At 41.7% G+C, this 15458-nt stretch overlaps 1 protein-coding gene across 3 annotated transcripts in view; it reads right to left on the reverse strand.

The window, feature by feature from the left end:
- Positions 1–792: 792 nt before the first annotated feature.
- The window catches only part of Rpi (Ribose-5-phosphate isomerase), a 46494-nt gene continuing 31828 nt past the window's right edge, over positions 793–15458 (reverse strand). For all 3 annotated transcript variants that reach the window (XM_050193481.3, XM_072286568.1, XM_055061877.1), the window contains 3 exons: positions 9703–9844; positions 6630–6729; positions 793–1130 (listed from right to left, as the gene is read on the reverse strand). In XM_050193481.3, coding sequence (XP_050049438.1) covers positions 1039–1130; positions 6630–6729; positions 9703–9844 — 334 coding nt within the window. In that variant the 3' untranslated portion in view covers positions 793–1038. The remainder of the gene's footprint in view (positions 1131–6629; positions 6730–9702; positions 9845–15458) is intronic.

Here is a 15458-nt window from a genome sequence, read left to right on the forward strand (position 1 = left end):
CCAGTCACGAATTTTATCACTTTCCTTGTTTTCTCATCGACTTCTTGATCACTCTCTGGGTTTAAGAGGAGTTTTAAGCAAATCTGCCTTTTGGCAGCAATTTTTTTCCTGAATCCTTCAAGACTGTCATGACTACTGCCATCGCAACGGGTGTAATCTCACCATCTTGGAAGAACAAATTAGTGTTTCTGCAAGCCACCATTACTGCAGGTGATGATAAGCCAGTGTAGATTTGGAACCCCAGCTATACAGGCAGATCTGGCGCTGTCGAGGCCAGTGGTGGCACTAGTGGCACGCATAATTTTTCAGAGCTTAGTAAATGTGTGCAATATTCCAGGTTAAAAATTCGTTTCTTTAAGGTGCTACTTACACAAACAGATAAAATTCTGCTCATTATTTTGAAATATTCAATCATAAAATTCAAAGTGCAGAAACAGTTTTACATAAAGCTTTTGGCTGGGGATTCTTTTAACTTTTGTTAACATAAAAAAGAAATTGCTGATATGAAGTTCATAATATTGAGGTTTCACAATACAAATTTCATGAAATGCCCATAACATGCCCCAAAACCAACAGCACAATTGCCCATGGACAAATGCAAGCAAGGGCTACTGTAGTCACTTGTACTTACTTGCCTTAATCAATACACCATTTTCACTGCACTGTAGCTTGTTTTCAATAATGCTCATAATTGCAAATAAATAAAATAAACACCAATCAGTAACTTAATCTTGGAATGGGCACCATGTGCATAAATTTTAGCATGAGTGTTAAGAATGAACGCAACACCAATATATAAAAACTGCATTTATTCTACACCTTAAGAGGAGGAAAATGATCCCTTGAAAAAAAGACTGTAAAATTACCAGTGGCATTTGTCACCAGCTATCTTACAAACAGTAACTTCAAGTTAATAAGTTGACTAGCCAGTCAATATAGCATTGCGCTGCCAAAGTCTGTTCGAAGCTTAGCCTATGCACTGTACATTATTCAACTTGGTATACGAATACAAAAATATAGCAAGTCAGACAAACGGGCTCATGCAGCTTTCTTCTCATTCACTGAGCCATCGTTTAACCCATAGTAGGCCTTGTGCGCCATTCCAACAAAAAGACCTGTTTCAACAACACCTGCAAGTGTAAAAAAACACCACATCAATATGAGTAAGCAAGACTAATTCGCACACTAATGTCCAGAGAAAGCAATGAGTTTGAACAGTTGTGCCATTACTCCAAACATTTATCACATTTACTTCTAATGCAAACTTTGCATTCGAAGACTTCAAGAAATAACTGTACAGATTACATTTTATAATATTTATCACTACAATGGGACAGCAAAAAGACGTATTGTAGATTACCCAGCCAAGCAAGATGAGGAAGCTATAGGGATTTACATTACGCTTGCAGAGCAGATATGCATTGCTAAGATAACTTTTGAGCATGTAGTTCTCTAGATAATTTCAAAGAAAACAATTACAGCAACATAACAATGAAAGGAATGAGGAGACATTTCAGCAAACAGTCAAGAAGAATTCAGTTCTTTTACATATTGCGGCCCTTAAGCCCTTTTTGTCCCATATTTATTTAGTAGTATAAGTTAAAGAAGGAAACAATGTGCCAGGAAAGCTTAAATGAAGCTTAGATGAAATTTAAATGAAGCTGCTCAAGGCAAGCTTCCCTCCTTCCTAGTTGGCTTAAAATTATTTTTAAAATCTTTATTCCTCAAGTTATGGTGCTGAAAACTTGTAGTTATACAGTTGACTCCCAATAAAATGAACCCAGTCAAGCTGAAGTTTCACATATGAGGAGCAATGTTGGAACATTTGGTTGGTTTGCCGTGACCCGGTGAAAAAAGAAATCCATTTAACACGAACTATTAATTCAGTAGAGCTGAATTTCTGCAACCACCACTGATGCCTGCTACATGCTCAGTACACACCAACAGACTTGGAGGAGACCACACTTCTAGCGACACAAGGAGTAAATGGTGTTTCAGTAGCCATGAAGAGCTACACCAGTGACAACAATGGTGCAGAAACTCACAGGGCTGACACATTAAAACGCTAATTGAGGAAATCTTCAAAGTGTCTCTGCAGGCCAATACAATTATTGTGAGGACAACGCCCAGGAGCTACAAGGACACACAGTGTTACTTCACAATGCAGCTGATAATGTCCTGAATGCTTTTGTGTATCTTTTTTTTAACAACATGAGGACACTGAAGAATTTATGAGCAAGTCAGGTGAAATGTCATGTTTTTTAACTGCCCACAAGTTTGCACAGCGCCGGCAAGCAACTAATACAGTATACTTCTGTTAATTCGACTTCATTCAATTCGCTTTTTTGGTTAATTCAATTTCGACCAAAAGTCCCCTCCGGCGCCCATGCATTTCTGAGGGCCCAAAGGTTTTTCATTTCGATTCGAAAATTGGCCTTTGCTGAATAATTTGAGCTTGGCCAGCCAGCGCACACACAAACCCTTTAGTGGCAGTGTCTGTCTCGGCATAGCTTGCTTAGGGGCCAGTAAATGTGTTGAACAAGCGTCATTTCCCATCAAAAATGCCCATTTTCGGCCTGCCCTAGAAAAATTTTCAAATAATAAACGTAGCTCACAATGTCTAATTCCAGTATTTATGCGATTCTAATACCTTTTTTTTTTCGAGGAAATTGGACTGTGAATTGCAACTGGACCAAGAATTGAAATGCAATTGCATACGAAACCAAAACAGCCTTCACGGCGTTCATATGCTTTACCGCACAACACACGTGTACTTCTGCGAAGCTGACTTTAAGAACAGTGCGGCGAAGCTGACTTTAGAAAACTGGCCATTATTGTGCAATACGTATTTTTCTTGCTAAAAAATGGAGTACGCATTAGATTTCTAATTTGTTAAGGAGCTTCAATGTAGTTTCTATGTTACTTTTCTATATTATACACATAGAAAGTGGGCCCGCGTTTCATTCAGAGGCGCGTTACAGTTCTTGAAAATACTTCCAAATGAATCGGTGGTTTGTTTTGACGCTTGTTATGCATCTTGTTTAATTCGACCTGCCAGATAATTCAATCAACATTGTCGGTCCTGTCCAGGTCGACTTAATGGAAGTTGGCTGCACCTATTGTTGATGTGTGCAATAAGCAATGTTCCCTATTATGTAAGCCAAGTACATGTCTCTTCTTACATCTCCCTCTTGGTTTGAATGCTATCTTGTTTATGTGGTGTCACAGACATTTGGGTGCACCAGGAATAGTAGATCTTTAGTTTTGCAAATCAATTTTGTTGTGATGAACTTTTGATAGGACGAACAGATTTCCCAGAATTCCTCCGAGTTAATCTTAATGAGACTATGCAATTTTATGTGCTTATTTTGGATATACGGTACATTTTGATTTATCTTAGTTATATTTTTATGGAAGTCTACTTATTTTCTGGAATTATTCACAAAAGAATTGTTCAGATTTCACCAAACAGGGTATCAGTGGCTTCTACACAATTGTAAAAAATCCAACAAGACCAACCTTATTGCTCTGTCTACCCTGGCATCTACACTAGACAGAACTCTCTACTGAGTATATAAGCTCAGAAAGTTTGTCTATTGGATTGTTTTTAATCACGCTGAAGCCACTGATACAACCCTGTTTAGTGAAAGCTGTTTTTCCAGAAAATTAATTAAAATAAGCTTACACAGAAACAAAATCAAATGAGTAACTCATATTCGAAATAAGAACATAAAATTGCATATATCTACATGTTTTCATCACTGTAATTGAAAGAATGAAGTTATAAAACAATTTTTTGTTGTAAGCCCCAACCAGACTACCATTGACAAAAGATTAACATGGGTATCTGGGCTCACTAACAATGTGTATAATAGGGTTTCATTTTTAAACACGAATGTACCGAAATAGAACGCAAGATGGCACTAGACCACCCAGCGGCTATAGCACTGCCCAATTAGAGTACACTAATCCCAATATTCTGAAAATCATACTCATAAAACCAACGACGTTAATTGCATAACCACCACTTTCCACTAAAACTGACCAGAACCTGAATGTCGCACACAGTGTTCTGTAGTTGCACGGACACAATATGAGGCAGTTTTGTTGTTTTAGTGCAGCAAGTCGAAAATGTAGCCCTTAGGCCCAAATGGCACAGCTGTGCCACCCGTGACTTGAGTATAGTGGAACTCCTCTATTATGTTTTCCACAGGATCAATAAAAAAAAATGTAATACTTGAGAAACGTATTGCACGAGCATGTTGTTAAAATCATGCAAATGTGCTGTTAAATATTAAAACAAAGACACTACGCACAATTCAGCCTCTAAAAGATTTAAAGTTGTCGACCGATAATGCAAGCTTGACGGGGACCGCCTAAATGTCCAAGATACCGTATTTACTTGCATAATGAGCGCACTTGTGTAATGAACGCAGCCACCCCTTTTCCAATCAAGAAGTGTGTTGTTTCTTTTTCTCACATAATCGCACGAAGAACTTGCTGCCATGAAGTAGGAGACACATGCCATGATTCAACGTCTGATATGGAATTCAGTGGGTGCAATTGTGTTCGATGCCATGTGGGACGCCGAATCGTACTGTGTGTCCTACTTTATTGCAATAGCAATTATATGGGCGCTCTAGGCGCATTTTTGCCTTCATCATGGTTGTGGTCGTCACCGAGCGCCGCATGGTGTAGGTGCGAGTGAAAGCGCACTAGGGAAGCCGACGATCGCGGTTCAATCTCGCGCTGTCTTTCGTCGCACAAAATGTCCCACGAGGGGGGAGGTGAGGCATTGTACTCCAGCAGCAACTGCATATTGCACTACTGGGCCCAGGCTCACGGATGATCGCGGTTTAATCTCCCACGTACAAGGAAGGAAAGCGAGGAAACATGCCATCTTCTGTCACATGCATGGCGCTGGGGGGAGGGGGGGAGCGGCGTTTTACTCCGGCGGCAATTCCGCATTGCACTAACGCACAAAACAGTTATATGCTAAAGCTTGCGTGGCTGCGGTACGCCCTATCTTCAAAGCGATCTGTATCGGGGGCTGAGTCGATGGTGGCTCATACCTTTGTGCATGCTGCATTCGTGCTGCTCTTTTTGCGTTGAAACAAATGTTTGCAAGTTTATACTGCCGATAAATCTACTATCCTTACTTTGTGTAGCTGTCTACACATTTTCTATCGCAATCAATGGTTCGCATTCCGGGTGAAACTGACTTTTTTAGCTGTGGCCGCGGAAAAAGAAAAATTGCTTAAAAATTTACCCCACATAATGAACTTTGCGCATATTTTTCTGGAAAAAAAAAGTGCATCAATATGCGACTAAATACGGTACATGGATTCTGTAAAGAATGCGTTGCGTATTCCAAAAGTGGCCAAAAAAGGTGTGCCATATATTCAGATCACCACTTTTGGGGATACGTTGCAAGATGTCGCGTGACTAGAACTAGACGCATCGGAGGGACTATGAGTGAAGGCTTTCTTGGCACAGTGCCAAGCTCGCTGTCTTATCACAGTGCAGGATTGCTATTGTTTGAAAAGGCATCCAGCACTACGAAACTTATAGAAGTATCTTCCAAAGTGATCATCTGAGAATACAGTCCAAGTTTGTCACTGCACCGCAGCGTGCACGTACGCTTGCCTGCAACCTGGTCAATTCATATTTCGACCACTGTCATGCTGTCGTTACATATAGACAACAGTACAGTCGTTCCATGCATCCAATCTACATGTGCTAGCCACATAACGAAGTCAACCGAGTTGCAACAGCCAAATGATCACGGCTTTCTTGCAATAATCATTGTTCGGCACTTCCCTCATCGATGCTGACATCAAGAGTGGAGTTGACGCCGCCACTTGAAACTGCCTGAAAGGTTGCCCGGAATTTAGTTGCTACTGAACACATAAATGAAAAAAGACGACACGCAGAACTCGCATGACAAACAGCAAATGAAGCACATGCAGGTGACGCAGTCTTTCAACACTTTGCGACGTGCCTTAGCTTATCCTGCAGTCTGGGTGCGTTCGGCAACTAATGGATCGACTACGCTTTACTAGTTTTGGGTTGAAGGAGGAACCAGTGCATGACATGGCCAACAACACATTAAAACCAAAATATAGCCATTTATTCCAATTTGTGGCCAAATTGGCACGTGGTCGTGCAGCCTAATATCAAGCGGCTTGCTGCAAGGTGTCCAAAATTTTAGAAATTTCAGCCAAGACGGTGGTGCATCAAAAGCACACATTGGTGGTGGTCGAAAGTATGCAGATATAGGGTATACAGCGCAGCCTGCTGACAATTTTCTTTTAGATTTTTTATGTTATAGACGGTACAATTCATATTTTTAAAATTATGCACCAAAGTCGCAATGTGATATGCAGGAACGTTGTGGAAACAACAATTTATCAAGGATTATAATACAAGGCTGTCTATCAGGCTTTTGCCAGGACCAAGCTTAGCAATGTTATACCCAAGAAAATGTATGGACGAGGAACGTATCAGCAAGGTTCTACTGTGTAAGAAAGCTGAACTATGCTTGAAACAGCTTTTAAGTAGGTCCTGACAGTCAACTGCAACCATACACAAAGGCGGATTACAAAGCATATGCAGCAGACGCAACTTACCAGGAATCATCTTCAGTGCGGTGTTAACAGTCAACCAGTCCTTCTGTGGGGTAAACTTGCAGTCAAGTATGAAGTTTCCATTGTCGGTTACAACTGGTCCCTTCACAAATACAAAAGAAAACAAAGTTGTAACTCTGACAGTAAATAACCCAGTTAACATAATGTGACGAATTAAAATTCACTGTATTTGCACAACATGAAGCAAAAATGCTATTTCTATACCTTACTTGCTCAATAATACGTTTCACGTCTGCCTATATTCGCTCAAAGAAGGAGCCAACGAAAAAATGTTCATTACATACAAAAGTCAGTAAGAAAATGTTGCAATACGACTTAGCCAACGGTCACACTTCATTGCAAGTACATGTGGATTGAGATATGTCTTAATTTATGTTATAGATAGTAGCACAGGCCCTGAGCACATGTTTTGCGAGCTGTGGGAATGTGAAGTGCTCACATGCCATCATGGTCAGAAGTCAAATACCGGGCAGTTTAGAGCTACAACTTTGCTTGTGGTTTGAGTGTGGATAAGTGTCGGGAAGAAATGATTCCTGTGCTTGGGTGATGACTGCTCTCACTGCAGGTCAATACAGTGAAACCTCATTAAACCGTAGTTGGCCGGAGCTCAGAAAAAGTAGCTACTAAACGGTAGTACTGCTTAACCGAAGTAGCATGAGATCGCCCATTTACTTGTCAAATATGGAACTCTGAGAGAGTGCGATGAAAGGGGAAAAAACATGCAGTATTTATTCACTTCGCACGACAAAAGTGTTGTTTTCGTTTGATGCCACGGCAGCCTCGCGGCAACAACAGCGGCCTCAAACTTCCTGAAGCTGCGAGCCAGCTTTTCAGCCAGCACCCTCTTCTCGGCAAACACTTGTTGGCATTGCGTGTTCTCCATGTACGTGGGCGGTAGTGCTGCAGAACTCACAGGGCGCCTTTTTCATTGTGGAGTGCTGTTCTCGCCGCTATGTTTGCATTCATGAGGCTGACGTAACGTGCAGCTTCTGCCACTGTCAGGCCTGAATCGCCCGTGCTGTCGTCCTCATCACTGTCGCTAGTCGACACTTCAGCAACAACAGAGGCAATGATGGCAAAAAGTCAAACCTCGTAGCCGACATCTTTTCACGGTCGCAGCAGCACTGCTGAGCAACTTTGCATTCCATGCCACACAACGTAGTCAACAGTAGATCCCTGTCACGTGCAAGCGCCGACTTCTTCGTGTCACGTTCGATAGCACGAACAATGTAATTTTTCTTTTATGATGAGCACTCGGCGTCTTTTTTATCTAAGCTTCGGAACGGCACGAGTCCTTGTATGCATGACGCCACAACGCTCTCTGGCACGGTGCCACACACAGCACCGAAACTATGTTGACGTTGATGTGGCTTCACGTGCAAACGCACAGGGCACTTGGAGGCCGTTGTTCTGATCTCCGAGGCTTGTCGTTCTGCCAGGCCACCCGATGGAGACGACGCACCGCTGCGTTTGCACAACGAAATATGGAAACGCTACATGTTAACAGATACATACGCAATAAGCTGGTACGGTTTATGTGGATACAAAACACATTATGTTTAATGGCCGCTGAGTCGGGGATCTGACTTTACTACTTTTAAAACGAAACTACTATTTAAGCGGGTACGGTTTAACAAGGTTTTACTGTATTCCAGAGAGAAAAATTCAATGTTCAAAATGCATGAAGGTAAGGATGCCCAGTTTCATCTGTCGCAGAGCAGAACACCGCCACTGTGCAGATGATGCTAGAGAGAGACAGGTGTGTGACCTATATTGTGGAATATTCTTGCACAGGCAATTCATTCTAGTCTTCATGAACACTTTCAAGTGAGGAAAAGTCTCTTCTCATAGACTTTTCCGGTGGAAAGAGATGGTGGACGGTGTTCCCGTCACAGATGGTTTTCAGGATACAGTGGCCCGGGCAAGCACTACCGCCCGCACTGCCCAGGATAGAACCCTCCTCCCCACCCTTCCTTCCTACCCATGGCGCAACTTGTCCCCGTCGCAGATGGCTTTCAAGATACAGCGGCCCAGCACGTGGCCAACCGTGCTGCCCAACGTAGAATGCACCTCCCCTTCCTGCTTTCCCCCTCCCCTGAAGCCTTGCGTGCGATGGAAGACGGCACGCTTCCTCCCAGCTTTCCTCCCTTTCATATGCAAGATTGAGCCATTATCACTGGCTCACCCTTGCACGCTTTTACTTGCACATGCAGCATAAGGCACCCAGCGACAATTTTAACACCCTCAAACTTTATAGGGAACCTCACAGCGACACTGACAGCAGAAATGCACTTGGAGTGTCCATATAATTGACATCGCAATAAAATGAGGGCATCTGCCCACCTCTGGTGACCATTAACCAGTGGTGTGCTTCACAAGTGTGGTCAGCATTTTCCAAGACAAAGTGCCCTTCACAGCAAGGTAGTTTTTTTCTTTTGAGAACAATATTGCCATTGTGAGCAGTGTCGAGCGTGTGGAGACATTTTCATTGCTTGAAACATGCGACGCTCTTCTACAGCACCAGACCTTGTGAACGGCTGACTGTGTGTGTGAGATGAAAGCTATAAATCTATGGCTAAAGACAGATTCCAGAGTCAACCTTGAGCCGAAGCTAATGTTTCTGCTCATTGTACAGCCCAATGTTTCAGCATAACAGATTACCAAGCAAGCTGGAGCGAGTGCCAAAACATCACGATGTCCTGCTAGAACACGACTACCTTCTATGTCAATTGTGTTATACGAGATAGACCTCCTGGGAAATTAAACTAAAGGTGGTACATAGAAACGCTATTATAGTAACTTATTTAGAGTGCTCCGAGGCTAGCCAGTATATTTTCTAGTGCCAAGGTCCACGACCTTCATTTAATGCAAAAAATTGCTGCTTATAGCAACAGACAAATGGTCTTTAGTTTCTTATGCAGAAAACTGTACTTTGGATAATTCGTGCTGGTATATGAGGGCCCATTGTAACAAAGCTTCACTGTACATGACTCCTTTTGCGCATCGCTTTAAAAAACATTATCTGTTATTCGCAGATGTTCCAGTATTTACTTACACATTTCCTAGCTGCCTGCCGCAATTCTGCCTTATGCCCAAGCAGCTTTTCTATTTTCCTTTGCACAGGGACATAGGACATGGGTATCACCTCAACAGGAATGCCCTTCTTCCAGTTCTCGCCAAGGGTCGAGGAATCTTTCCTGCACAAAGATAATGGTCTGCATGTGATTTATCATACATTTCTTGCACGGCAAAGCAACATTGTGAAAAATTGTTCAGTGACATAAGCCAGCAAGTTAGCCAGGAAATTAAATGTGATCACTGCTGCATATAACGACCTGCAAAGTATTCGTTACTGAAGTGGAACCTTGTGAATATTTATACGACGGGAATGTGGCACAACACGCACTAAATGGTAGTACACACTAACCGACAAATATAAATTTGCATCTCTTTTTCTGTGCCGTCACAAAAAAATGAAGAAATGCTACGCCACAGTAAATGTACCTAAAATATACAATAAGCGGTTTCTTTTTTTAACTGCACAGTGAAAAAAAGATTCCGGCTCACTTGCATGACTGTGCCATAGAGCACAGGCAATACCAAGCAGCATTTCCGAACTTCAGCAAGGAGCACAGCAGCAGAGTGGACAATGCATCGACTTGTTGAGATTTCTCTGATATGCGTATATGTAAGTTTGTACAACATACTAAGTGACAACTGGCACTGCTTCATTGAAACACAGTACCCACTGCTGCATGGTGCCAGTAATCTCACGATTCGTATGGCATGCATTGCCTGTTAAGCGCATGCTGTTTTTGTGCTACGATGCAAGCTGTACACATGCATTTTCCAGCAGGCTGCACTCGCATCCTTTGGGAGTGTCTACAGAGTAAGCTACTCATCTGTATCTGTACCACTTCTCCCCATGCATGCAGTGCACAAGTGTGGCATGCAGCTTGTTGTGCTAAGCAGCGACGGTGGACTTCTTTCGTTTCTGCAAATGACACACACTTGGACAGTCTTATGCTATCTATTGTAGTTTTCATGTTACAACACTTGACAACCTCTAATGGTTGTCCTCAAATTAATTCATTACACACAAGTTCACCAAGATTTTCACATCAGCATGTTCACAAAGACCCATTCTGTGCAATAAAGCTATTGGTTTTATTTTTTAAATGCAGAAATGAGCATAAAATATTTTTTTGAACTTTCCTATGCATATTGTCTTACTAACGACTTTAGCAAAAAAAAAAAAAACATTGTTTTTATGAGGTGCAGATAAAAATGGACAGCTTTATTGCACTCATCAATGTTTCAGGATCTAAGTGCAAAAGACAGAATGATTTTGTCTTCATTCGTTGCGGAATGGCACTGGGATGACTGCAAGCAACTGCACAAAAAATGAAAGCTGAGAAAACGGAGCTCAAAGTTTCATTTGTTGTAAACATTTAAATATTTACTTTCAGCACCTAAAAGCTGCCTGGGATGTAGTCTTTTGCCTAGGAGGACATATTTTCTTTAGATTTTGATGTAGTTTTTGGCTTCTCTGCAGCAGTTTCGTGCAGCTTAGTTGCCTTTTTGATGCATCATGCCTCCATGCGTTGTGCAAACGTAGATGATAGCGCAAACTCTTCATTAGTGAGAGTTGGAGCTGAAATCCACAGCTGAATGTATGATGTGAAAACTTCTGCTTTCGCCAATGTCACGTTGCCGTCACGACTACACGCAGACGCCCTGTCACCACAGCCCATGGTCGTGTTGTCACCAATCACATTGACCGGAACATGCAGCTCGCTGCTGCGCAAATGCACGTGAGATAGGGTCATCAGCAATTCAAATCTATAACAGCCAATATGAGCACGCACTGTGCTGCACGTGACTACTGCGCCCAATCGTAATGCCACATTTGCCTTTTTTTCGCTCGCGCTTGCTGGTTTATTTTTCGGTGGAGAAATACATTGCTGTGGCTATCTTGAGCTCCGTTCTCTTCGGTTTACGATGATACTAAGATGGCAACGCTGCGTCAACAGACAGCCGAACGATCCGCGGTGCAACGGCGCTTGGCGAAGTCAGATGTTTTCGCAATTTTATATGACAGCACTCTAGGAAAGTGCTGTTTTTTTCTGTTTCTACTGTGTACATTGTTATAATATTTCACCACGAGGTAAATAAAGGTCTGTGGACCATGAGAAAAATAAATTGGAAAATCGTAAATTTTGACAATTTGACCACTTCGATTGCCGTGTCCCCCTTAAAAACATGTAGCATACTGAACAGGAAGCTTTAGCTCGGGGCTCTTATCTAAATACATGGGCAAGGAGATATCATTTTTCTTGGCAATCACTGCACCAAATTTCGTGCGGTTTGTTGCATTTAAAGGGACACTAAAGTGAAAAATGATTTCTTCTGCATCAGTAAATTACCGTTCTAGAACATCAAAAACACCACTCTTACAACGATAAGATGTTTGGTAAGCCAGAAAAAGCGCAAGAACAAAATATGGGTGGCAACGCCTACTTATGTTCCCGCACCTGGGGGCTGCGACATCTTTAATTTTGATGCCATCTTCTAGGGCCTACTAATTACATATAGCGGTACAGACTGACTACATTGTGTTCTAAAGGAACCAAATATTAAACATGGCAAGTTTCGGGAACCTTTATTCAGCCAACGCGGCCCAAATGCTAAAACATACTTTGGAATCTCTGACGTCACGCTGACGTATTGGCGCGAAATTCAAATACTGATACTTGGACCTTCATTTTCTCATCTAATAATCAAACTATTTTTTTTTAAATGAGTGCCTGCAGGGTTCTCAAACAATGCTTCATTAGTCTAAACTGATTTATTGTTTTGCTTTAGTGTCCCTTTAAAAGAAAGTTAAAATCTAGTGCCTGTTGGTAGCGAATTCGATTTAGGCCATCAATTTTTTAATAAAAATTGTTGAAAATTGCAAGTTTTCAGAAACCCAAGCTACCAAGTTTACAACTCCACCTCAGCAATGAAATATATCAAAATTCTGTAAAATGCATCAATAGCACATCTAAAGTGGACAAAATTAATATATTATACATGGCCTCAAACAAACCACTAAAGCCCCTATAAACGATAAAACAAATTCATGTAAGATATAAAGTTATTATCAAACTTTTCCGCTTTGGATGCTCCAACGGATGCAGTTTACAGAAATGCGATAACTGTTCTTGGTGCAGAGCTACGAATTTGTGAACTTCGTGCATCTATTTCTTTTTCAAACTTACTAATTTTTAAATATTCGTTATAAACAATTTAGTTCTTAATCAAAATTTCACTTCCAACAGTCACTAGAATTTACCTTTTCGTCTCAAATGCGACAAACTTCATTAAAGTCGGCCCAGTGGTTATCCAAGAGAAGCAGTTCTGCATTTTATGTGTATTTGAATAGGCGGCATCGGAGTTCGGCCCGAGCTAAAGCTTCATCGTAAGGACGATTCTGGCAAAGCAACTTTCAAACTATGAGATAATATAATCTGCTCAGTATTTCTTGTACATCTGCTGAAGATGAGGATAGGAAGCTGGGAAAGTTTGTATTGGTTCACGGCAATAAAACCAGTGCAGTGAAAACAAAAACAAAGGTTTACCAATTTACGCGTGAAATTTGCGAGGCCTTTAGAACATGCAGAAAGTAGGACCAAGTTATGCGAGTCAGCTTTAAAAGCTCCCCAGGTTGCACTCATGTGTACAGGGGTATATTTGTGCGTTCTCTGCAATAAACTTCAGTTGGAAGTCGGCGCTTGTCCTCACCACTCCTTTGTTATCTCTGTCAGCCGAGCTGTGCACATCGCTATTACTAGAGTTCTGCATTTTTGTAGTTTATTTTATGGCAAATCAAAGTTGTTCACAGTTTATTTTTTCATCAAAAATCAGAGTTCATCAGAGCTTTCTTCTACGGTTGAATTAAATTCAGAGTCTACCTGCCTTTTTGGAATTATTGACTTTTTAGTTTCACACATGCCCTAAAGATAGCAATGATTAGAAGAAAAAAGAAGTAGTACAGTAGACCTTGGCTAACTCAGGTCTTGGAAATTCCATTTTTAGGTTAATTTGTTCCCATCAGACGATCCCAGCTGGTGCCCATACATTTATACGAGCCCAAGCTTTCGATATTTGGATCGTAAAATTGACCTTCACTGGATCATTAAAACTTGATCAGTGCACATGCAACTGACCCCACCAATGACCCCCCCCAATAGTGACCCCTTTAGCAGCAGCGTCTGTCCTGGAGAAGCATTGGGGACAGTGTACGCTTCTAACACCCGTTATCCTCCATATTTTCGGCCTGCCCAAGGAAGATTTTCAAGCGATAATGGTAGCTTACAAAGAACAATTATAGTATTTACCAAATCCACCTTTTTCATTTTCCCGTGGTGCCCCTCTGCCGCATGCCTCTGGAAACGTTTTGGAAGGGTGCCGGGGCTTTCACTGGTTGCTTTGTGTACTTGCGCGCACGTTGAGTGCACATCGTTGTGCATTTCGTGGATCGCAGACCATTATTAATGGCTTCTTTAGGGCAGCATGTCGTTCCTGGAAGCCGTGTAGCACTCACTGACTACTGAGTGAGGCCTGAGTGCACTGTTGCGCAAACAGCGTGGCCGATAAAGGCACATCGAGTTCCGTTCACCAACACGGCTGCCTTGGCGTTTGTTGTCACCGATTTCAGCACTTAAAGCTGAGTTTATGTATTCTTTTTACCCATTATTTAGACCTGTCGCATATTCAAGAAGTCTTCAAGCGCAGCCTTTCGTATCGGATCTATCAAAGCAGTGCACTTGTTTATTACATCGACATCTACAGCCACAGATCATTGTTAGTGCAAATATTGCGGAAAATGTGCATCGCTGATATGAAATAACGTCAAAACGTAGCAAAAGATACATATCTGCGCATATGTGCCATGTTGTTCCACCCCGAGACTTATTGTTCCCCCATGAGCAGCCGAACCACTTAAAGAACAACTGTAATCCAGATTTTATATATATATATATATATATATATATATATATATATATATATATATATATATATATCTTGCACGCCATTATTTATTACCGATTCTCACTTTTCTTTAACTCCTTCATACTTACAATTTGCACGTTCCATCATGCATTATTAGAGAAAACTGTGCTCACATATGCGCACATTTATAGGCAGTGTTGCTCTTTCGCGATAATGCAGATGCCATCACCGACACCATTGGTATAACTGAGTGAGACGGTTGTTTACGCTGCTGTATACCAAATGCACTGCCACTTGTTTACCATTTGATGCAGAGGTAAACAGTGCATCTTTCGAATTGAGAAATGTGTCTGCATAACCACACATACAGACCAGCCCATCTACGCAGCAAATACTGTACAACCGGCAGCCTATGGGCACGGTGACGTACAGATGCTGGTACAGCATTGTGTCGCCGATTGGCGCTTATTGTGTATGTGCTGTGCGAAATGAAGCGTATTTGATTCCAAATCGCTAAGACCAGTACTGAACTATAAAAGCAGTTCCCTTCATCCTAACTGCTTACTTGTCAGTTCAGGTTCATCGGTAGCAGGAGCATGAACTCGACGGACGCCAGGCTTAACCTTCACTGAACAGGATCAACATTGGTTCAAACTTCATGTGCATGAATTGAGAGGGTTGAAGCTTGTGCATTTCAACTTGGAAAGCATGTTTGACTCATTTTGATCGTGATTAATTACATATGTAAGAGAACACACTGTCACTATCACATTGTCGATTCAACAGCCGATCACACAGGGTTCGGTCAAACTA

The sequence above is a fragment of the Dermacentor andersoni genome, chromosome 1, assembly GCF_023375885.2.
Source record: "Dermacentor andersoni chromosome 1, qqDerAnde1_hic_scaffold, whole genome shotgun sequence".
Lineage (NCBI taxonomy): Eukaryota > Metazoa > Arthropoda > Arachnida > Ixodida > Ixodidae > Dermacentor > Dermacentor andersoni.